Below are 25375 nucleotides of genomic sequence, written 5' to 3'. Positions count from 1 at the left end.
GGCCCTGAGGGCTGGCAAAGGCGAGGTGCAGTGGGTTGCTCCTGCCTGGGGGGATGCGGGGACACAGCTGGTTGGGGAGGGCTGTGGTGGCAGCGCTGCCGGCGTGGAGGGGGAAGCTCGTGTCCCACAAGAACTCAGGAACTGGGGCTTAGAGCACTTCCAGCAGGTACCTCTTGCCGCAGTTCCCCTCGAGTTACCAAAAGAATGATGTTAGGAGTTTAAGCACAACAGAGATACAAAAAGCACTCAATATTTTCGGTAAAAAGGTGAAGAATTGCTTTGCAACTTGCCCTGGAGCACTCAGTGCAGCTCTGGAGTCCTCAGCACAGGAGACATGGAGCAGGGCCAGCAGGGGCCACAGCAACGATGGGAGGGCTGGAACCCCTCTGCTACCATGCCAGACTGAGAGAGTTGGGGTCGTTGAGCCTGGAGAAGGGAAGACTCCAGGGAGACCTTCTGGTGGCCTTGCAATGCTTAAAGGGGCTGATCAGAAAGCTGGGGACAGACTTTTAACAGGGCCTGTTACAGGACAAGGGGTGATGGTTTGAAACTGAAAAGAGGGAGATTCAGAATGGAGAAAAGGTATTTTTTACACTGAGGGTGGTGAGACTCTGTTGAGGTTGCCCAGAGAAGTGGTAGATGCCTCATCCCAGGAACTACTGCAGGCAAGTTTGTTTGGGGCTGTGAGCAACCTGCTCTAGGTGCAGATGTCCTGGCTGACCGCAGTGGGGTTGGACTAGACGGACTTTTAAAGGTCCCTTCCCACCCAAACCCTTCCATGGTTCAACAAACTTTAGTTGAGATCACTGAAAATAACCTATAAATGTGCTCACTACCTGTCCATTTTTCACATTTTCATTAGTTTTATACTTTCTTAAGGGAAGAAACTACTTTTAGTAGCTGCCAAACTGTTCCCTTTTTTATTTTTATAGCTTTGTGTATATATCTGATGAATTTGTGGATATCACAACTTCCAGGGGAAGATAGAGAAAGATTTTCCTTTTGGATAAAAAGCAAAAGACACAAATATGGATCATACAGTAATTTTTTAATTTTCATTTTTTATTATTTTGTACATTCATCATAAATAATGTGTGAGTTGGTTCATCATTCAGTTTTACATGATGTTGTTAGGACAATATATTACAGTGAAACAAAACAAACTTGATAGGAAAAAAAACCCCTTTTTTCATCTATACAGAAGTTATTTATACAGGAGACTGAACAGGTAAGTGATGGAAAACCTGAGACAGTGATGCTGAAAGTAAACAAAAAGATTTTACCATAGATAGATCCAAACTGCCCCCTGCACTACCTTACATATAATCTGGCTACAATTAAATATGTTACAATCTTTTTCTTTCCTTTTTTTTTTTTTTAATCAATTTAAAGAATTGTGAGGAATTTGAAGAATTTGAATCAGAATTCAAAGAAGACTCAAAGAGTTCTGATTTTGAAAGCATTAAAGTAGTTCCATTTTCCTGGTATTTGAAGTAATAATCAAAGAATGTGTGACAATGTATGCTTTTAAATAATTTTAAATAGACAAGTAGCGCTTAAAATGTGTGAATTTAGCATGCTTCATTTTAACTTAGGGTCTCTCCTTTCCCAGAACTCCCAGCCCAAGAGATCTGTGTGCCTTTATTTTCACAGTGATTCATAAAGCAAGAGTTGAGAGCATTTAAAACACCTTCTGGTAATAAAGTAGTTAGATATCTTAACTTCTGAGACCTGTTGTATGCATAAGACCTAGAAATTCAGTGATTTTTGACTGGTATACTTTGGTATCTTTAAAATGCCTATACTGCATAGGAGACACATTCATGCACAAAAAGACCACTAATGCTTAGTAACTGACATGTTTATATGCTTATTTTCAGTAGCCTGGGCTTTGCAAAAGCAGCTGCTTATCTTCTGAGCTGACATGAGGAACCCATTAGCAACACAACACTTGTTTGTAAGCAGCAGCACCACCACCTTCCTCTGTTTTCCCTTTGCTTTGGGAAGGGATTGTCCTGAATTTTCCCTGTAGCAACAACAGTACAGTAGAGAAAGGCTCTAGCATATGTAATTCTAAAAGGCACTTCTGAGAATGAATTCACCCAAGTATTACAGTGGAGTTTTGTCTTTAAAAATAAATACATTTTAAAAATCTTTACCAGACATTTTCCTCCTCCTCTTCGCAGGTTAGTTTTGTGAAGCTGAGTGAAATAAAATTAGAGCAGGATGAGACAAGTTGAGAAAGGGAGAAGTCAAAGTCCTTTTTCTCTGTTTCTTCCTTCTGTTTCTCTCCCCCCCCCCCCCCCCTTTTTTTTTTTGGTACTGTGCTCTGGAAACCTTTGCATGATTGGTTTATAAAAGCCTGGTAACAATCCAGGAGATCAAAAGAATGAGTTAAGTAGTCTCACCTTTAAAATTGAGTAATGTGAAATTAATTGCACAACAATTTAAGTGAAATACTCATTCCCTCTCCTCAGCCTTTGATCAGAGACTGAGCACTGGAAGTAAACACAGGTCAGGATACAAAGTTGTGTTAAGTGTTGCCTAATAACATTTTTCCATGTACAGTTCTGATCATCCCAACCTCCTTTAGATCATTTCCTAGGATTATTTTGAGACTCTGCTAATTTCCCTGACTCACCCCAAAATGTGTTGCTGACAGACAGCCCTGGTACCTGCACATAGAGATTAATTAGAGCTGGTACCACTGATCAATATTAAAAGAAATAACAAGCTCACATTGCTTCATCTTTTTAAAAGCTCCGATTTGTATCAATGCAATTTGTCAATCTGACATTTCAAGTTGATGAGAAAAACATTGTGCTGCCCCTAAAAAGCAGGATGTGTCAATCCCTGAAGCTGAGATAGCTTAGAGAAACACCCAGTGCAGGTGTTTAGAACAGCAAAGTAATTTATAATTAGTAATTGTGATACCCCAACATGTTCTTCTTACATGATTCTATTTCCATTTTTCATTCTATTGCCTCAAAGCAATGGAGAAGGCAAAGGAGGAGAAAGAATGAGAAGGAGAAAGGACAAAGAAAAAGGAGAAGAAAGAGAAAGAAAGGAGGAGGAGAAAGAAAGGAGGAGGAGAAAGAGAGAGAAAGAAGGAGAAGGAAAAGGAGAAAGAAGGAGGAGGAGAAGGGTTATATATCTATACACCTTATATATCTAATTCAGTCCCTCAACCCTCCAAAACTGGTGTGTAAGCACACAGACATAAATACCATCCCTTACAACCACACAGTACCACATGGCATCATGTTCCCTGGTCTATCCCACAGCTTGCAGGCAGTTTGTCCCAGTTTCTGGGGGACTTTTGGCTTTGCTGTCAGAATTGTCACCTTGCTAGTGGTCTTGGAGACAAAACAACTCACCACCTTCCCCTGCATTCCAAATTCATGCATATTTAAAGAGGACCAGTTTCAAGTATTGCCAGTATGGCCCTTTTACCGGTTTTAGTTACATTGCTGACCATGTCTTACTGGTCTGATGGTAGCAGAGGGCATTTAAACTGGTAATAGTTTATGTACAAGTGTTTGAGCATGTGAGCTCCTAATTCAGCTGCTTCTGTGCCAAATTTGAAGGTATTCTCAGAAAACTTCCATTTCCCAGCCTCGCTGATTGATCACATGGGATCAAAACATACCTGTCACTACAAACCTTGATGCTCTTTCACCTTCATGACTGCACATTGGTCTAGGAAATACTCATCCAGAGTTTGGTTTTATCCTGCTTTTCCTAATGCAGATACATCTTCATCCTCTGGCATTAATATCCACATTTATGATGGTGAAGGAAGCTAATCTAGGCTTTTATTCCCTGAGTTCATCATGTTCACGTTGAATATGTTTCTTCACAATTAGTAACACTTAGGTCCTGTCCTCAGATCTCCTACAGAAGGCAGACCTTTCTAAATGATCACTTGAACACTGCATTGCTGGCAAAGATCCATGTTTGTGAGGCCTAAGTGACAGGATTTCACTAACAAAATCATTTTAATCCCCCTCTTCATTCTTCTGCCAGTTGTTTAATAAACATATCCCACTGCTTTAATGAATTTACAAGTTATATAAACAAACCTCACATCTTCACTGGCTCTTCTTTTGTTTAGAATAACTTATTTCCATGTACAAAAAACAAAATTAAAATAAATGTAAGGCCTCTACAATTTTTAAGTTGTCTGGCAGTACAGCTTAAAAGAAAAAAAAAAAAAAAGTAGTCTTTCTTTGCCAGCTGGGAAGTTTCTTCAGATGAAACATCACATTTAGTTGGAGGCAATAGTCTATTCACATATTTTTAAGACAACATTTTTTTCTGAGCTCTGCAGAGAAACAGTCATGAAGAACAACCCAAAATTCTTTTTGAAATGGAACATTTTGCTTTACAATATACCATAACCCACTTGCAGGACAGACTGTATCAGGAAAGTTTTGGTTTCAACAGCAGTTTAAAATGACAGTGTTGATGACTGGCCTCTCAATATTATTAGGTTTGGGCCATGAAGTATTTTAGGAAGCCAAAAATACAGTTTTAATTCAGTGATGTAAGTTTGTGCTAGACCTTGGCTTCAATCTAGGCAGGAATATCACCTCAAGTGTATCAGATTCAGAATTTACATTTTAAATTAACCCCAAATATCAAAATAAGTTAATCTAAAAAAAAAAACACATCTTTGTTTTTCTGTAGTGAGGATAACTTTTAGCCAAAACTTAGCAGAAAACCGGTTTGGGAATAAACAAAAAATTCTGTTTTGGCAGTGTCCAGGTTTGGAATTTAGCTCTTTCCTCTCCTTGGAGGCAGCTGTTCACTAAAACTCATCAGTACAAAAAAGGCAACACAGTGAAAAGGCTGAAACACCAACATTTCAGTAAAGTGCACAGGGCTGTGGCAGACTTGAATGGCTTTGCTATGACCTTATCTCAGAGGCTGACTTCAACGTCGGGGATGCCAAGTTCTTCACTATCCTATTGAGGTTGGCAATTTTTTCTTCTAGCAAATAGTTCTTCCTTTCAGCAGTTTTCTGCCGCTGTTCTGTCATCTCCAGAGCCTTCAGCAGTTGTGCATTCTCAACATAGAGATCCTTGACCATTGCATCTGCTTTAGTGTTCTTGGAAAGCTGAATTGTGAATAGAACATGATTACTCAGTGCATTGAAAAGCAAAATAAAGATTGCAGGTTGGATATCTGGAAAAATTTCTTCACCACATCCCTGCATCTTTTAAACAACTCCAGGCATGGGGATTTCAACCACCTCCCTGGGCAGCCTGTTAAGTGTTTGAGAACCCTTTCAGAAAAGAAGTTTCTTCTAATATCCAACCTAAACCTTCCCTTGTGCAATTTCAGGCCATTTCTTCTTGTACTATCACTTGTTACTAAGGAGAAAAGACTGCCCCCCACCTGGCTCTGACCTCCTTTCAGGGAGCTGTAGAAAGCCAGAAGGTCTCCTGCTTCAGCCTCCTTCTCTCCAGGCTGAACAACCCCACTTCCCTCAGCTGCTCCTCACAAGAGCTCTTCTCCAGACCCTTCACCATTGTCCTTGCCCTTTTCTGGACCTGCTATAGCACCTCAATGTCCTTCTTGCAGTGAGGAGCCCACAACTGAACCCAGTATTCAAGGTGTGGCCTCACCAGTGCCAAGTACAGGAAGACAACTCATGCATTCATCTTATATTCCTTTGCTGAAAATCTGTACATTTGTGGAGTCTTTACACATGATGGGAATAGTTTGAAACTGGAAAGAGTTTATGGATCAGGCAAGGATAGGCTTCAAATGAGTCTTGTCAGATGAATACTGCTTCATTGCATGTCATCTACGAATGAGTCTAGCTCATGAGAGGACCCACAAGCTTAGTGATTCCACTGAGAGATTTCCTCTGAAATTTGTACCACCAGCTCATCCTACAAAATTGGGGGTACCAGCCTAGCACTTGTCTACATGCTTTTGGGAAGAGCTTTGCAGGAAGTCCTCTCAGCAGAGCACTTCCTTAGAATGAAAGAGGAGACTGAACCTTAGTAGAAAACACATGCTGTTATTATGCCACACCTGGGTGTTCCAAAGACCTTTTCGTAAGTTTTGGTTGGAAAAGACCTCTAAGATCATTGAGTCCAACCATTGACCTAACACCATCATGGCCATTAGACCATGTCCCAGAATGCCATGTCCTCACGTTTCTTGAACACCTCCAGGGATGGTGACTCCACCACCTCCCTGGGCAGCCTGTTCCAATGCCTCACCACTCTTGCAGGAAAAAAATTCTTCCCAATATCCAACCTAAACCTCCCCTGCCACAATTTCAGGCCATTTCCTCTCGTTCTGTCACCTGAGGGAAAAGAGACCAACCTCCACCTCACTCCAACCTCCTTTCAGGTAGTTGTAGAAAGCAATGAGGGCTCACTTCAGCCTCCTCTTCTCCAGACTTAACAACCCCAGTTCCCTCAGCTTCTCCTCACCAGACCTGATCTCCAGACCCTTCACCAGCTTTGTACCATTCTCTGGAAACACTACAGCAACTCAATGTCTTTTTGTGTAGTGAGGGGCTCAAAACTGAACTCAGTACTGAGGACTTCTGAAGAAGACAGAGCATAGCAAGAACCAAAACCCCAAAACCACATGAAGCAAAGGGTAGGTTGGGACAAGGGGCATAGAGAAATTAATAATTGTACAACAGTCCTGTCTGTGCTCTTCAGGAAATTATTTTTCCTCATTTGCTAAGTGTGACTTGGCAGCTTTTGATCACTTAGTTGTTTACAGAAGCAACAGGGATGATTTGAAGTAGAGAGTAAGAATGCTTACTTGTTCCTTGAGCTGATTCACTTTATCTTGGAGAAGCCTCTTCACAAGCCTTAGTTTCTGTTCGACATCCATCATACGCTCTTCCATCATTTTTAGAAGCTGCTCATGACCTCCCTGGAAAGCAACATTTGTGTGAGGATCAGTTAATGAAAATCAGTTCACCAAAACCAAGTTCACATTCACTAGTCTCTTCTTTTCCCTCCACCCCCCAGTTTAATGTTTAAGAAAATAGCTGGCACTCCAAACTCCGTTTGTGGAAGCAAAAAGTTATGACAACACTTAAAGGACACTCACAGCCTTAAATTAATTTTCCAACTCTATGTTACATTTGAAATTACCAGATGGAAGAAAATCTGATTAAAAAATTTTTTAAGTTGTCTTAACTGTGATAGATTTTTGATAGATTCCTGTTCTTAGGTGCTGGCATAATTCACAAAGTACCTATCAAAAATCTTCACCATTTTAGGAAGACAATTAAGGTGAGGTCATAATTGTCTGTTGTTTGACAACTCTCCCACACCAAGCCCCCTTGAAATTGAGTAATTCCCTAAAAAATAGAAAATAATTATCCCAAACTTGATTTTAAAATTTATTTTAGATTAACTGTCAATAACCAACATTTCCAAACAGGAATTCTCAAATGGTTTTGCTCTTTTTCTTCCCTGAGCAAAGTCTAACTGAAAGTGCAGTATCTCAGTGTTGGGAGAGATCTGTTACACCAATGTTTAAGTGAAATTTCCCCCAGTAAATTAGAAACCCCAGGAACTACAGAAAACCTGTTTGCATTTGGGATACTGACTGCAAGGACAGAGGATTCTCTACTTCAATGATATTTTTTTTCACTCCAATTCTAGGAAGTCAGCTGAGAAGATTAACCTTGAGCACTAACACACAGTGAGATCAGCCTCAAGAGGCAGGAGGGCACCAGCAGGGCTGGAACTTGCAGCTCTAGACAAAGCCAAGAAGATAGATAATACTGCAATAGAAAGCTGCAGATTTTGACCCCCCAAAAATGATGTCTGGCTAGCACCACCACTGAGGTATTAATGGAGTCACAGAATGGTAGAGGCTGGAAAAGACCTCTGGAGATCATAGAATCCAATCCCCCTGCCAAGCCAGGTTTACCTAAAGGAGGTCACGCAGGAACACATCCAGGCAGGTTTTTGAATGCCTAACCTTCTCTCCAAAACAAAATACCTTCAAAACCAGAAGTACTTTTATACATCTGGGGGAGGATAAATGAAAAATGGAGAGAGGAGTGTTTTGGGTAGGTAGTTGCTCATCTAAACCACCATAGAAAGATGCCCTGAGGGGACTGATTGAACTCCACTCAATATTTTATTTGTTGTAACACCAGAAACTCCTGAGTTCTATCTAGTGAAAGGGTGACAGACAATGGCTGCAAACTGGAAGAACCTCCATTTAGATTAGATACTAGGAGGAAATTCTTGCCCATGAGGGTGGTGAGACACTGGTTGACCAGAGAAGTTGTGAAAGCTCCAACCCTGTAGGTGTTTAAAGCCAGGCTGGAGGAGACCTTGAGCAATTTGGTTTAGTAGATGTCCCTGCCCATGGTAGGGGTGCTGGAGCTAGATGATCTTTAAGGTCTCTTCCAACCCAACCCATTCCTTGATTTTACGTGTGAGGTTATAGAACCACTTAGCTTGTGAAAAACACTGACAAAAAAAGTTACATTAGTCATAGGAAGCTGTTTTACAGGGTTGCTGGACTGGATATATTTCTGGATTTTAAAAAATGCTAAGGCAGAACTTGCAGGGGATTTTCTAGCCAAGTTATTTCCATCCCTCTTCTGTAATTTGATTGGAATTCAGAACCATGGCTGACTCTTTCACTTCATAGTGGCCGTGTTGGCCTTGAGCAAGTAGTTAAATGGAAACTAAGAATTATAATTGTCTCAGTACCTCTGATTCCTATTTTTTGGCTTGAAGTAGATCTGAAAAATAGTCTGTTTAACTTCATTTATGTCATGTTTAACAGGAGAAGTCAGCTGAGGCATTGACTTTAAGGGCTTTAGAAGGACAGGTGCAAATATCTTTGAAATCAGAGAGTTGAAACAGCTCATGGCTCTCAAATAGAAAAATTAGAAGCCTTAAAGATATGTTCTATTGATTCATAGAATGGTTTGGATTGGAAGGGACCTTAAAGATATTCTAGTTCAAACAATCCCTGCTATGTTCCACTGGACCAGGTTGCTCAAAGCTCATCCAACCACCTCCAGGAAGGGGGTGTCTCTTAAAATATGAAAAACCTAGTTTAATCTGATAATTTGAGCCAAAAGAAAAGGAACTAAGGGATGTTATCCAAGAAAAAAGTGTGTTAGCTTTCCCTTTCCATCACTGGCTTTTGACTTCATGGTCACAGCAGCAGATATTCTACCTATGTAGTGAAAGTGCAGGTAGATCTGCTAAAGATCACAGAATATATCTGGTTGAAAGAGACCTTCAAGATCAACCAACCCAACCTTCAACCTAGCATTAAGGGTCAACACTAAACCATGTCCCCAAGTGCCAGGTCCGTACAGCACTTGAACAACACCCCCAGGGATGGTTGCTCCACCACTGCCCTGGGCAGACCATTCCAATGTTTGATAACCCTTTCAGTGAAGAAATATTTCCTAACATCCAGCCTAAACCTCCCCTGGCACATCTTGTAATGTACTCAAGTCTACCCCCCTATTATAAATCTTGCCCTGAAGTGAAATATGACAACTGGAATATGAGATTCTCAGTATCAAAGCTATTATCTTCAATATCAAAACACATTTTATCTCAAATCTTGTTCACAAAACTGAAACTACTCATACTATTAAGACAAGAGACATTATGTTTAAAAAACAAAGAGAGAAATTTTATTTTTCATTTACATCCCAAAACCATCATCTTTCTCTGGTAAAAAGTTTATACATCTCATACAAAAAAAAATGCAGTATAAATACCCCAGATTTTCTCCAAGTCTCATATAAAATTAGTACCATTTGAGAAAAAAATAGTCTCTTTTTCACAATGTGAACGACTCCACATTTTAAATAACATAAATAAAAAGCATTTGTAAGAAATAAAATAATAATTAATAAAAAGAAAAGACAGCTTATGAACTTTCAACAAAATAGCTTCTAGACAAATAAATAATACTGTGGAGACTTTTTTTGTTCCTTTCCTGTTTTGGGATTTTTTTTTTTTGGTTGGTTGGGTTTTCATTGTTGTTTTGTTTGTTTGTTTGTTTCCTTCATTATTTTTCTTTTTTTGTTTTAAATTAAAAAAAAAAAAAAAAACAAAACAAAACACCACAAAATGTGATCCTCAAGTTTCTCAGCTTATGCCAGTTCATGTGTTTGTGTGTGTTTATCATGGTAAGGAATGAGATCATAAGCAGCCAAACTGTCAGAGGTGCCCGATCCTCCGGTAGGAATCTGCATGCACTGCTCGCTGCTCCGGTAGCAAGGCCTAGAGAAAGAAGGCAAGTGGGATACTTCACCCTGATATCCAGATTTTTTTTTTGTTGTTTTTCTTGTAAATACTTATGAATCATTAAAAAAAACCACAAACAAAAAACAACAGAACACCAAATACAAGCAAAGCAAGCAACACAAGACAAACAAAACAGCACACACAACCCCCTCTCCCCCATGCAAAGTACCACAGATTATATTTCTCTAAATATCAGCACTACACATCTGCAAACTGGGAGATATTCACAGAAGGACAGAACCATAGGGGTTGGAAGGGACCTCTGGAGACTGAGTCCAGTCCCTCTGCCAAGGCAGGTTCACCCAGAGAAGGTCATACAGGAACACGTCCCAGCTGGGTTTCGACTGTCTCCAGAGATGGAGACTCTACCGCCTCACTGGGTGGCCTGCTCCAGGGCTCTGTCACCCTTAAATTAAAGAAGTTCCTCCTCATATTTAGATGGAGCCCCTTATGTCCAGGTTTGTGCCCATTAGCCCTTGTCCTGTCACTGGGCCCTACTGAAGAATATTCAGGATGCATTTTCTAGAGGGAAGGACTCTTGCAAGTGGCTCCAGGTTTTGGAGAGATTTAGAAAGGTTAGTGGCAGTCATTACAGAATCACTTGTGGTTGGAAAATACCTTCAAGATCAAGCCCAGCCATTATCTACCTCTACCAAGGCCACTACTACACCATATCCTTGTGCACCATATCTAAATTGCTTTTAAATACATCCAGGGATGGAGACTCAACTACTTCCCTGGGAAGTCTTTGATAACCCTTTCAGTATAGAATTTTTCCCTGATGTCCCAACCTCCCCTGGTGTAACTTGAGGTCATTTCCTCTTGTGGTATCCATTGTGACTGCTGAGGAAAGACCAACATCTGCCTCGCTACAACCTCCTTTCAGGTAGTTTTAGAGAGCAATGAGGTGTCTCCTCAGCCTCCTTTTCATTAACTGCAATTAGCAGAGCAGTTAATTTCTTAGGAGGAAATTGTCTGCCTACATATAATTGTTTACATATATATTAATATATCAGGTTTTCATATATAAATAATAATAAAAATTATAATAAATACATATAAAGCGAGACAGTTTTATATCTCTTTGTATCTTGAAGACTCTGAAAAACATTGTCCAATTGATCTCCTTTGAATACTTGTTTCTAATTTACACCTAGCTGTAAGTCTTTTCCTGAGACTTCCCAAGCTGTTGGTCAGAACTTTGACAATAAAGAGCTGAAGAAAGAGGGAAGTTAAGCAACTCTGTACAAAAATATTGCTTAGCAGAGTTTCTAAAAGAACTTAGGGAAATATGAGGTCATTAACAGGTTCCCAAATCTAGTTATTGGGGAAGGAATATGAGGACAAGTGCAGGAGCTGCTACTGTGCAGCAGGGAAGAATCACAGCACTAGACACAGCAAAACCAAACCATTTGCAATTCAGAGGAGTCCAGACAGGTTAACACAGCAAAAATAAAAGGCTCAGGAGCTTTAACTTAGTGGACTGTGGAATGTATGGCAGCAGCATTTGGAGGACAGTATCTGAAGGCTGAATGTCAAATGAGTGAGAACATCATAGCCATGATCAAAAGAGCCATGAAAATTGCAAAACATGATGAACACAATTCCAAAAAAACAGGAAGGAAGGGGATAAAACTTTGGATACCTTATCACACAGAAGGATCTAAGGAGGCTGCAAAGTGCAAAGCAGCAGCAGCAAAACTAAGTAATTAAATTTACACAGAAAGCATGGAGATAATCTGGTGGTGTACTCACTGGTGAAAAGATGATGAAGAGGGATTAGGATGCAATTTTTCAAGGTGCTAAAGAGGACATTAAAATGGACATAAGCTCAACTAGATGTTAACCTTAGAAATCAGGATGATGAAGAAAAACAAATCAACAATGAGAATTAAAGCAAGATGTGCTTACAGAAACATCAAAGTTGAGACAAACTAAACCAAACTCGGCCTCCTAGTTGTAGAATGCATGTGTTCAATAATGATTCTGGAAAGTCTTTTAGTAAAGCCCATAAGGAAAGCTGCAGGAGATTTTATGAACTGGAATATCTAGTCACTTAAATTATAAACAAAACAACCCCCCCCGCCCCCCCAAAACCCCAAACCCAAAACCACCAAAAAAAACCCAACCAGCCAAAAACAAAAGAAAAAAACCCTAACAACAGTTAAAAAAAAAACAAAAAAACAAAAAAGAACAAAAATCCCACCGCCCCAAAAACAATAGAAAAAACCAACAAAAACAACAGAAAAAAAAAAACAAGAAAAAAGCCCTAAACAAAACCCCAAGAAACCTAAGCCAAACAAAAAAAAAATTAAAAAAAAAAAAGAAAAGGATTAAGTGCATTACTGCATTGACAGCAAATATTTGCAAAGCCTCTCTGAAAGTATTTTTAAATTCATGAAGCTTTCCAGAGGAAAAGCTTTTACAGGAAGAACAGAAATGCTTTATCTGTAGAACTACAAGTTCCAGGATGTGACTAGTTTGCAAACTGTTCCTCAGGCTATCGAAGGCAAAAATGACAAAGTCATCACTCCTAATGCAGTAACACAGCATATTCATTTGCTGCAGCTGCTGTAATTTGGCTGTTATTGATTTCAAACCTCAGCTGCATACTCTTTGCTTACCACTGCAGTTGATCAAGTAATTAGCCACAGTAATGGAATTCTGTCAGGACTCAGGTGAAAGAGAGAGAACCTTACAACTGATTGATTTTTATTGATTCTTAGAATGGTTTGGGTTGGAAGGGACCTTAAAGATCATCTAGTTCAAACCCCACTGCCATGAACAGGGACACTTTCCATTTGGCCAGGTTGCAAAAGGCCTGGCCTTCAACACCTTCAGGGAGATGTTCTTTTCACGCTAAATTTTGAAGCTATAGAAACTGTGACTGCACATACTCTCTCTTCAAAATATCATTTTTTCTGGAATATAGAATCCCTGAGTGGTGAGGGTTGGAAGGGACCTCTGGAGATCACTCAGTCCAACCTCTCTGCTAAAGCAGGGTCCACACAGCAGCTTGCCCAGGATCACAATGTCCGGGCAGGTTTGGAATCTCTCCAGAGAAGCAGACTCCACAACCTCTCTAGGCAGCCTGCTCCAGGGCTCCAGCACCCTCACAGTAAAAAAAAGTTTCTCCTCCTGTTCTAACGGAGCCTCCTGAGTTCCAGTTTGTGCCCCACTGCCCCTTGTCCTGTCACTAGGCACCACAGAAAACAGTCTGGCCACGTCGTCTTGACCCCAACTCTTTAGCTCTTGCTGCTCTCAGGCTGCTTTTCTCCAAGCTAAACAGCCCCAGGTCTCTCAGCCTTTCCTTCTAACAGAGATGTTCCAGGCCCCTCAGCATCTTTGTAGCCTCCACTGGACTCTCTCCAGTAGTTCCCTGTCTCTCTTGAACTGGGGAGCCCAGAACTGGACCAAATACTCCAGATATGACCTCATTAGGGCAGAGTAGAATGGAGGAGAACCTCCCTTGACACGAGCACATTGCTGGCTCTAATGTAACTCAGTATTGAGCCTATTGAGAGGTTTTTGAGCTATTAGGAGTTCGTATTTTTTAGAAGTGTAACTGCAATCTGAATTTTCAATGTAAAGGGTTCATTTTTTTTCCTGCTAACAGATTAATCATAGAATTGCTTAGGTTGGAAAAGACCTTTAGGATCAACTCCAACCATAAACGCAGCACTGTCAGGGTTAATATTTTACCTAAGTCATTTGCAGCTTTATCTTTTCTCATAAAGCTGTAAATCATTTTAAGACCTGGGTCCTGAGACAAAGCTTTAGAGATTTAGAAATTCACTTACTTTTTTGAAGAGTCATTCGGCAAACCTAGTCCCCAAGCTGAATTTACTATGAGAGATGCAGACTTTTCTATCTATTGCCTGTAATTCGGTTTTACATCTTACAACCCCAAACCAACACTAAAAGTAACTGCCTAGTGCCTGCAGTGGTTGTAATTTTCCTTGTAATTAGCTGGTGTTCTTCAGAAATGCAAAATGTTGACGTTTCATTGATCCACAGATTGCATCAGGTTGGAAGGGACTTTCAAAGGGTCCAACTGCCCTGCAGTGTGCAGGGATACCTCCAACATCAGGCTGCCCATAGTCACATCAAGTCTGATCTTGAATGTCTCCATGGACAGAGTCTCGACCAGTAACAACCTTCTGCAAACAACATCTTGTCTTATAGCCAAATCATGAAGATAAGGCTGACCTTATAAAAAGGATTAATTTGTTTGCATTCTGCTCTGCTCCAGCTGAGAGAGCTCCATGTGACAGCAACAGCCCACACCAGTGTTTTATGTGTGGTGAGTTTGTGCTTGTGCAATATATGGTGGGATGCTATTTTGAAAACAATGGTTCCAGACATGGATGTTGGATAAAGAAAGGAAAACACAAAAACCCAAACCCCTCTATAAACACTTACTGCCCATTGAGCAGGAGGAGAAAAGCCAGTTGAATGTGGATAGGAGTGGTTCAGGATTAAGCTATGGCTCAAGCTCAAGATGCTAAATAACCAAGGTTTGGTTTGTACCCATCTTGGATAAAAGTGGATTTTAATTAAGTTTTGAACTGGCATAAACAGAGAATGGATCTCATCAGAACTGAGCAAAGGAGGAAACTAACCAGATAGCCTTTTGAAGCTGGAGCCTGCAGAGAAATGAGAGTTTTACCTGTTGCATGTTTGTTTCAGAAGGTCGACTTTCAAGTTCTTCCTGAAGACGTTGACTCCTCCTCTCTGCTTGTAGTAGCTGGTGTTGGAGCTGCAGGAACTGTTCCTTGGGCACCATAGCACAGCCTTGCTGCTGGAGCTCCCGGGAGTGCGGAGGTTGGCTAAGCATCACACTGGTGCTGGAGTGGAGCATCTGGAGAGTAAAGTCAGGCAGCCATCAGGAGAAAGTAGCACTGCCCTTCACACCAGGTATCTTTTGGTGACGTGCCTGTGAACAATTGTAGGCTGGAGAGCTGGGCAGAAGGGAACCTCGTGAAGTTCAGCAAGGGCAAGCGTAGGGTCCTGCGCCTAGGGAGGACTAACCCCCACACCAGTAGAGGTGAGGGGTTACCCTGCTGGAAAGAAGCACTGCAGAGAAGGACCTGAGAGTGCTGGTGGACAAGTTCACCATGAGCCAGCAGTGTGTTCTTGGGGTCAAGAAGGCCACTGGTCTCCTAGGGTGCATTAAGAAGAGTGTGGCCAGCAGATAAGGTTGGTTCTCCTGCCCCTCCAACTCTGCCTTAATAAGGCTACACCTGCAGTACAGTATCCAATTCTGGGCTCATCAGTTCAAGAGACAGGAAACTACTGGAGAGAGTCCAGCAGAGGCTACCAAGATGCTGAAGGGCCTGGAGCATCTCTGTGAGGAGGAGATGTTGAGAAACCTGGGGGTGTTTAGTCTGGAGAAGAGCACACTCAGAGGGGATCTGAACAATGCTCAGCAAGAGCTAAAGGGTGGGGTGTAGGAGGATGGGGCCAGACTCTTCCCAGTGATGTCCAGAGACAGGACAAGGGGCAATAGGCACTAACTGGAACCCAGGAGACTCCATTAAAACAGACTGCCCATAAAGGTTGTAGAGTCTGCTGCTCTGGAGAGATTCCAAACCCACATGGACATTGTGCTCCTGGGCAACCTGCTGTGGGGACCCTGTTTTAGAAAGGGGGGTAGAGTAGGTCCCCAAAGGTCCCTTCCAACCCCACTTTGTGATTCTGTGAAAATTAGATTTCTCATGTGGAACAACAGGACCCCATTCCTAATAGTCCCTGCTACAGCAAAACAAGTACCTCAGAACAGGCTTGCCCCAAGAAGTTTACCTTCCCCAGCACTGCTGTCAGTTACTGGATGGGTGGTTGTGAAAGAGACATTTCTGGCACTGTCTTACTGTGGTAGCCTTGCAACCACAAGAGCTCAGATTGGATAAACTGGCCCAGCATTAGATGGACTTTCAGACAATATTAAGAGCTAAGATGGTCATATGAAACAATTTAGCATTTTTCTTGACTAAAGTAAATTTGAGTAAGACTCTCAGTTTTAATGATTCAGAATACTAAAAATAGACCAGAAGTGTACAGTAAAACTCCTGATGCTTCAGAAAAGGTGATTTACAACTTGAATTTGTGTAAGATTAGTCCTTTCCTCCCAAAAACTTTAGTTGACCACATCACAAAATTCCCACCTGTTATCTCAAACCCATTTCTCTGTTCCCTTAGGAAAAGGTATAGTGGGTTTAATTGTCTTTCACAAGTGGTGAAATTAAGGTCACTTTCTGTAATCATGTCAGTTATTATTAAATAATCATAGATATTTTTCATAGTGGTGCAGCTCTTCTGGCTGTATTACATCTGTACATCTCTGCTGGCCCAGGTAAACAGAAAATAGCTTTATAAGTACTTTAAAATAAAACTATTGGTTGGTTGGGTTGTTTTTTGTAAGCTAATCAAGAAGTTCTCTTGAATCAACTTGTTTGTAAAGGAGCTATTCTTTTACTGACAGCATAAACAGTGAAAATAATGAGATTTTGATGGAATTGGTTAGCCTGAAGAGGAGAAGGTGGAGAGGAGACCTTATTGCTCTCTACAACTACATGAAAGGAGGTTTCAGTGAGACTGGTACTGGTCTCTTATTTCTAATAACAAGTGATAGGACAAGAGGAAATGGCTTCAGGTTGCACCAGGGGAGGTTTAGATTGGATATTATGAAGAATTTTTTTTACTGAAAGACTGGTCAGACATTGGAACAGGCTGCCCAGGAAGGTGGTGGAGTCACTATTCCTGGAGGTGTCCAAAAGCAGTATATGTGGCACTTCAGGACATGGTCTAGTGGTCATGGTAGTTGGGTTATGGTTGGAAATGATGAACTTAAAGGTCTTTTCCAGCTTTAATGATTCTGTGATTCTGGACATGGCCTAGTACTCATGCAGGTATTGGCTGGAAGGCTGCATTTGATGACCTTGAAGGACTTTTCCAAACATAATGATTCTATGATTTTTTTTGTTTTTAGGGTTTCCTGTAATGCTGTGAAGCACTCAAGTACCTACTGAAAGAGCTGAAGAAACAGCTTAATTAACATCAGCATCTTAAAAACAAATACCAATTGTGTGGCTAATGAATATGCTGGGTATATTAACCTGAGAGAGAAAGTGGAATAACAATGAACTTGCTAAACTACTTGGCATGACACTGATCACATATCATTTAATAGTAAGGAAACATTTGACAGTCTGGTGAAAAAAAGCATGCAGGTTTCAGAGGTAAATATGCAAACACCTTCAAGCCTTGCAGCCAGTGGGTTATGAAGGAAGGGGTTGAGCCACTTTTCATTTCTTTTTTTTTTTTTTTTACCATCAGTTTAAATTCTTTGTAATACAGTTGGTGATTTCTCTCCATTTTCATGGCAAGCGTTCGACTTGGAGTACAGAATCCAAAACACTCGACACACTACCCACAGGAATTTAGTGCAGCTAATTTTGATGTTAAAATGAAGAGTGGCTTCTTCTCCTTCAAAGATGCATGTACTAAATAAAAAGAAATCCATAAAGGAAAAGAAATGTGGTGTGGTTTTGTTTGTTTGTTTTTTTCTCCATGCCACAGCAGTACAATGAAAACAATTGCTCTACCTTCGCACACTATTTCAGAAAGAGAACTGCACCCTTCTCTGCTAGTTCCAACCACTGAGTTCTAGACAGGTTAGCCACGAAGAAAAAGGAGAGAACATTAGAAGTCATCAAGTGCTAAGCAAATGTTAAACACACCTGCTGGGAAAAGGTTAAACAGGAGTAACAAGAGTCCTTTGTGTTTGAAGTATTAGTTTTAGGAAAACCCCACAATTCCATGCTTGGTGTTTATAGTAAAGGGTTTAAACAGTGTTTGGAATGTTCACAAAGCTTAATTAAGACCATAAAAAATAAAAGCAGAGGGCATACAAACACTCTTGTCAGTAACTTGTCCAAAAAAATCTCATCTCTTCTAATCAAACCAGCAATTTTATAGCTAATTACTTCATACATTCAGTATAACATGTTCCCCATTTGCTCTCTTGTTGAAAAAGATTAAATCTTTTAAAAAATGACTCAACTAGAAGCTGCTTTGATTTATGGAACAAGCCAAAAAATTTAGTGCTTTTTGTTTCTTTTTTTCCCCTCATATTATGTTTTAAACTCAAATCCAGGACATCAAGTTTAGGCACGCTGCTGAGAGACAGCTCAGAGGTCTAGTCTGACCTTGAGGGATACACAATATAGGACACTCAGGAATTGTGCAGTTTCCATAACATCCAGCATGATCCATCTCCAGCAGAATGGAACATTCACATTGAACAGCATACTTCGGAAGAATCTCAAGTGAATTTCTCACTCCTGCTTGTAGATTAATAGTAAGTCATATAAAAAAATCAGATAAAATAGGAAGGCTTAAATTCAACAATTTAACTCAGTAAATAAGAACAGGTTTCTGTGTTACAAGCAGCATTAGACAAATATTAGTTAGGAAACTGGAGGTTAGACATTTTAGGAAGGGTTGGGGAAGCCTTAGCCTTGCCTCAAGCTCAGAAACAAATTTCTTCACTGTTTGATATCTGAAGTCTTCTGATAAACCACACCATGCTTCACAGCAGCATGTTTGTCATGTAGCTTGGTCATGAAAGATGAGATTAGGGGAGATAAATTCTTCTAGTTTGGTTTAGTTTCCCTTCCTCCTACACATCTAGGAGCTGTGCTTAAATAAATCCATAGATTCAGCGAGATAGTCATAAAGCCCCACATCATTCAGTACAGCCAACACTGATTGAAAAGTACCTCCATTAACTGATCATCCAGTTTGACTTGCTTTTTCCTTAGCCCTTCATTTTCTGAGCTGGTTTCCAGTTCACGTTCCAGAGAATTCATCTGACTGATCTATTAAAGACAAGAAATGTCTTTAGAAAAACAGGAGTTTATCTCTTTTTTTTTTTCTTCCCCACCATGCACGTCATGAATCACTGCACATCACAAAAATTCAAGACTAAAAGACAAAGGTAAAGCTTTGATGGAAGTGATGTCTGAGACAATGTTACACATCATCACCCCCTCTACTCTGCTCTCTTGAGAACCCCACCTGGAGCACTGAGTCTAGTTCTGTTAGAGCAGGTCCAGAAGAGCTCATGAAGATGATCGGAGGGCTGGAGCACCTCCCCTATAAGAACAGGCTATGAGAGTTAGGGCTGCTCAGGCTGGAGAAGAGAAGGCTCCAGGAAGACCTTATAGGAGCCTTCCAGCACCTGAAGGGGGCTACAAGAAAGGTGGAGAGGGACTTTTTACAAGGGCTTGTTGTGATAGGATGAGACGGAATGGATTCAGGATGAAAGTGGGGAGATTTAGACTGGATATTAGGAAGAAATTCTTTCCAGTGAGGGTGAGGAGACACTGCAACAGGTTGCCCAAGGAGGTCATGGATGCACCCTCACTGCAGGTATTCAAAGCCAGGTTGGATGGGGCCTTGAGCAACCTGGGATAGTGGGAGGTGTCCTTGCCAGTGCAGTGGGGTTGAAACTAGATGATATTTAAGGTCCCTTCCAACCCAAACCATTCTATGATTCTATGAATCTCTGACACAAGATCGAAAGAACAAGCAGACTAACTGATTTTTAGTCTAAAAGTGTTAATTCTGGCTTACAAGTAACTGCATATTGCAGAGCACTCCAGCATGGTTCCCTTTTTCTACTACTGAAGTGTCTGCAGTGACTACAAGTCCCATAGCATTTTGTCACAAACTTCTAGTCTGCATGCTCTGCAGAAACACATAAGATACTCAGCTCCCTGAGACAAGGATTCCTGAGAAGAACTCAAAGCTCAGGAATAAATGCTTTAAACTATAGCAGGGTAGGTTTAGACTGGACATTAAGAAATTGTTCTTTACTGTGAGGGTGGGTGAGGCACTGGAACAGGTTCCCCAGAGAAGTTGTGGATGCCTCATCCCTGAATATGTTTAAGACCAGGGCGAATGAGGCTTTGAGCAACTTGGTTTAATGGAAGGTGTCCCTGCTCAGGGCAGTGGGGCTGGAACTAGATTATCTTCATGATCCCTTCCAACTCAAGCCATTCTATAATAGGATTCCATGAATAAAAGAAGAAAATGCTCAGGGCAGTGGGGCTGGAACTAGATGATCTTTAATGTCCCTTCCAACTCAAGCCATTCTATAATAGGATTCTGTGAATAAAAATAAAATTACAGCTTTCACATTAACTCTTAGGGATGGTGAAGTACTGCATTGAGCCATGTATTCACCATCTAAAACCAACCTTCCTGTTTGCAGATGACAGCTCCTTCTGAAGCTGTTCACATTCTCTCTTCAGGCTTAACTTCTCTTGCTCTATGGCTTTGACGATACCTGACTGGCTTTGATGCTTTTGGTGCTTTAGGGCAAGGATTGTAGATTCCAGCTGTCGGATCTAAAGAGACCAGAGGAGAACAAATGAGGAAAAATGCTGGAGCACCCCCCACTATGAAGACAAGCTAAGGAAGTTGGGATTGTTTAGCTTAGAGAAGAGAAAGCTCCACTAAGACCTTCTCACAGCCTTCCAGTATTTGAAGGGGGCTACAGGAGAGCTGGAGAGGAACTTTTTGCAAAGACATGGATTGGCAGGACAAAGGTGATGGCTTCAAACTGGAAGAAGCTCAATTGTGATTAGACATTAGGAAGAAATTCTTCCCCATGAGGGTGGTGAGCCATTGAAACAGGTTGCCCAGAGATGTTGTGGAAGCTCCAAGCCTGGAAGCGTTCAAGGCCAAGCTGGATGAGACCTTGAGCAACCTGGTCTAGTGGAAGGTGTCTCTACCCATGGCAGGGAATTAGAACTAAATTATCTTTAAGGTTCCTTCCAATCAAAACCATTCTGTGATTCTATGATGCTATGTTGCAGACCATTAAAAGTCTAATTCCATCTGCCTCACATAAAACACCAACCAGTTTTGGACTCACAGCAGATTCTGGTGTATTTCTGACATTTTAGCTTTGAGCATCTTCCAACAGGTTACCCAGGGAAGTTGTGGATGATCCCTCCCTGGAGGTGTTCATGGCCAGTGTAGATGAGTCCTTGAGCAACCTGGGTTGGTGGGAGGAGTTCCTGCCCATGGCAGCAGTGGTTGGAACTAGATGATCTTTAAGGTCCCTTCCAACCCAAACCGTTCTATGATTCCTCCTCCCCATAACCTGCCTAATACTGTAAGCCAAGAAACTGGACATGAAGAATTATCAGAATATTAAGAAGTCTTTCTGAAAGAACAGAAGGGCATTAACTCAAAGTCAGAGCAGAATCTTGGCCATGAGTTACTAGGATTTTCTCTTTAAAAGGCTGTTTGAAACACCACAAGAGTGTCTGCACTCAGAGTGGGTATAAAGGAAAACCTGTCCATGATGTGCTCTTTCTGCAAATGTTTCTATTGAAACTAATGAGCAACATTCCTCTCCTGGAATTACGAGGAAGGTATGTCCTGCATTACCTGTTGCAACACCAGAATCACTACATTTTGCCTAGCACACAAGGACCTCCTCCATAATCTGTTTTCTTGCTCAGGTTACCTTCTCTCTGGAGTGAACCAGCTCTGTTTTGGTGCTCTGGACTTCTTTCTGCAGCCTCTCATTCTCTTGTCTGAGCAGCTGCTGCTCTTGTTTTGTCAGCTGGACCAGTTCTTCCCAGTGGAGTTGCCTCTGTTGGTCCTGCAGCCCTGAGGAAGGCACAGCCTGTTCTAGAACCCGATTCTTGAGACAGACAGAATTGCAGGGTTAGGCCTTCAACAAAGCAGCAGACATTTTCTCTATTCAGGTGGGGTTTAAGGAAGCTTTTAGTAACTGCAGACTGACACTAAATAGTCACAGAATTCCCATCTTCCTCCCAGCCTTACACACTGTTTTCCAGTAAGAAACCCAACATACTAATCACAGTGCAAACCCAAAGTGCTTCCCTTCACTAAAATCACAGTTATCAGCCAGGCACCGAGCTCAGGGCTGCAAAACACTGATTTGTGCTCCAGTTTACAGCCTCAGCAGGCAAATCAGAGAACTCAGTCTCATTTATTATGCAGTAATGGCTGTAATTGAGCTCCTGTCCCACAATTGTGAAAGAGCTTCTTTTCCACGTGGACATGAAGTATTCCTTAATTACATGGAGAACAAGCCAAATTAGGAACTGAATTCCTAACACCAATCCCAAGACTGCTGTCTACAACCTGCCTCAGACAATTCCTCATCTGTTAAGAGAGGCTGGTACAATACTGTGCCTTTCAAAACTATGGCTGACTGAAAATTAGACCCTTCTGCCAATTACTAGCTTGATTGTTAATATAATTACAGTTTTGATAGATATAAATTCATACATTGGCCACATTTCTTCTTCCTCTCCCCCCACCCCCCAATATTTATTTCAGGGAAAAGTGGAAACTCAGGAGATGGACTGATCATTGTCTGATGATGTTCCAAACATCTCTAAAGTTATTGTATATAAGTTTAAAATCTGCACATTATCATAGAATGGTTTGGGTTAGAAGGGAACTTTAAAGGTCATACTGTCCAAGCCCCCTGCAGTAAGCAGGGACATCTGCCACTAGTTCAGGTTGCTGAGAGCCCCATCAAGCCCGACCAACAAGACTTATTAACTCTTTTAAAACGAACAAATGAGGGCCATGAAGACAATCACAGTGCTGGAGCATCTCTGCTATGAGGACAGGCTGAAAGAGTTGGGGCTGTTCAGACTGAAAAAGGGAAGGCTCCCAGGAGACCTTAGAGCACCCTTCCAATATCTGAAGGGGGCTACAAGAAGGCTGGGGAGAGACTTTTTGCAAGGGCTTGTAGTGGTCTGGTGGAAGGTGTTCCTGCCCACACAGGTGAATTTGAACTAGATAATCTTGAGGGTCCTTTCCAACCCAAACCATTCTATGAATCTATGAAATACAGAAATTATCATTAGAATATTTTTTTGGTACCAACCTCCGTACAGCTTTTCTTTTAATCAGCTTTATATCACTTATTTAAAATAAAACTAAAATCAATAGCTGCGTAACTCAGAGCATACTTGCTCGAGCCTGCAGCACTTATTTGTGTCCCTTTGATACACAAGCCAAACTAAACAAATAAGTTGGCTTCAGCAGCAGGCTACAGAAGGGAGGCAGCTGGTTGGTTGGACTAGATGACCTTTAAAGGACCTTTCCAACCCAAATCATTCCATAATTCTATCATTTTAGTGTCCATAAACCCTGGTATACAAAATTGACATGACTCTGAGGCACCTGAGGTCCGTTACCTTTTCATTGGCATTCTGCAGTTGCTTGTGTAAAGACATCACTTCTTGTTTAAGAGCTTCCTTCTCCTGTTGTGTCACCTGTAAGTCTGATTTCAGTCTGGACACTTGGAGGTTGGTATTTTGCAGAGTTTCATCTAGACTCTGAACCTGTAAGGAGAAGGAACAAAGGTTGGTATTCTCTGGACCAAGATTTCTACTACCTTTGATCTGCTAGGACACATAGGCAGCACATTTAGAGTCTCTGATGAAAGGAGTGAAGAAGTCAGAACTCTGACAGCCCCTTTTAAAAACCATAGAATCAGACTAGTCTGGGCTGGAAGGGACCTTTCAAGATCATCTAGTCGAAAGTCCCTGGTGAAAGCCCCACCTGGAATGGTTCCAGGGACAGGGCATCTACCACCTCTCTGGGAAGCCTGGGCCAGTGCCTCACCACCTTCAGCACCAAAAATTTCTTCCTTCTCTCCAGTTTGAATCTCCCTCTTAAATTTTAACCATCACCCCTTGTCCTGTCACTGCAGGCCCTGCTCAAAAGTCAGTCCCCAACTTTCTGATCAGCTCCTTTAAGTACTGAAGGCCACCAGAAGGTCTCCCCGTAGCCTTCTCTCCTCCAGGCTGAACAACCCCAACTCTCTCAAGCCTGTCCTCACAGCAGAGGGCTTCCAGCCCTCCTGTCATTGCTGTGGCCTCCTCTGGCCCTGCTCCAACAGGTCCATGTCTCTCCTGTGCTGAGGACTCCAGAGCTGAGCTAAATGCTAGCTCGTTTTCTGACTTTGTTCAACATCAGTAGCTGAACACAGACAGTACTGCATTCACCTTCCAGCCCTGAATATTTGCTCTGATATGCTGGGAAGATTGCTCTCACGTTATTGTATTCTTCCTGGCTGCTCATAGTCAAGAAGAAACTGCAAGTGTAATCTGCCAGGCAGATAGCCCTTTGTTCTATTTCCTTCCCTGGAGAGGAAAGGCTGAGAGATCTGGAGTGGTTTAGCCTGGAGAAGAGCAGCCTGAGAGGGGATCTGATCGATGCTCAGAAAGAGCCAGAGGGTGGGGGGCAGGAAGATGGGGCCAGACTCTTTCCAGTGGTGCCCAAGTGACAGCACAAGGGACAATGGAAACAAAACGGAACCCAGGAGGTTCTGTATGAACATAAGAAACTTATTTGCTGTAAGGCTGCTGGAGCCCTGGAGCAGTCTGCCCAGAGGGGTTGTGGAGTCTCCTCCTCTTGAGAGATTCCAAACCCACCTGGTCATTGTTATCCTGGGCAACCTGCTGTGGGTGACCCTGCTTCAGCTGGGATGTTGGACTAGATGATCACCAGAGGTCTCTTCCAACCCCTACCATCTTTCATTCTGTGAGAAGGACAAGGCCCTACCAGAATAGTGATATTTTAGGACAAACTGGGCAGAATGAACTGAGAAGAAGGAACTCGGCTGTAGATGCAAAACAACATCACTTATTCTCAAGGGAAAAAAGTGCCTCATTTCATTTAACAAGTTTCCTCTTGTTCTTTAAGGACGTCACTTTGAAAGCCCATCAAAGCAGCCATTCTTAGCTGCATGACATCTTTGTCCACATTAGATGAGGGCTGCTTTTAATGGAAAAAAGCATGACAAGAGATTATAAAAATGCTTCTGACCCAGGGCTACACCAGACCCCATGATTATACCTTCTCCTGTGAAATGGTGAGCTGTGTTTTCAGTGTCTGACTCTGCTGTTCCCAGCCCTTCTGCTCCTGCTTCAAGCTGCCAATTGCATTCTCTAAGCAGCTTATTTTAGCTACCTGAAATAAGATTACCTCAGTAAGCACGACTCATTCAGGATTTTCTTTAACTC

At 41.7% G+C, this 25375-nt stretch overlaps 1 protein-coding gene across 1 annotated transcript in view; it reads right to left on the bottom strand.

Moving 5' to 3' along the window:
• Window positions 1-4909: 4909 nt before the first annotated feature.
• NIN (ninein) overlaps window positions 4910-25375 on the bottom strand; it is a 76594-nt gene continuing 56128 nt past the window's right edge. Inside the window, exons 22-29 of the mRNA XM_054400312.1 lie at window positions 25209-25322; window positions 23543-23689; window positions 21826-22005; window positions 20546-20695; window positions 19064-19162; window positions 14953-15144; window positions 6796-6909; window positions 4910-5119 (exon numbers count right to left, since the gene is read on the bottom strand). Coding sequence (XP_054256287.1) covers window positions 4910-5119; window positions 6796-6909; window positions 14953-15144; window positions 19064-19162; window positions 20546-20695; window positions 21826-22005; window positions 23543-23689; window positions 25209-25322 — 1206 coding nt within the window. The remainder of the gene's footprint in view (window positions 5120-6795; window positions 6910-14952; window positions 15145-19063; window positions 19163-20545; window positions 20696-21825; window positions 22006-23542; window positions 23690-25208; window positions 25323-25375) is intronic.

The sequence above is a fragment of the Indicator indicator genome, chromosome 4 (assembly GCF_027791375.1).
Source record: "Indicator indicator isolate 239-I01 chromosome 4, UM_Iind_1.1, whole genome shotgun sequence".
Lineage (NCBI taxonomy): Eukaryota > Metazoa > Chordata > Aves > Piciformes > Indicatoridae > Indicator > Indicator indicator.
This window is presented reverse-complemented; position numbering and strand designations above follow the sequence as displayed.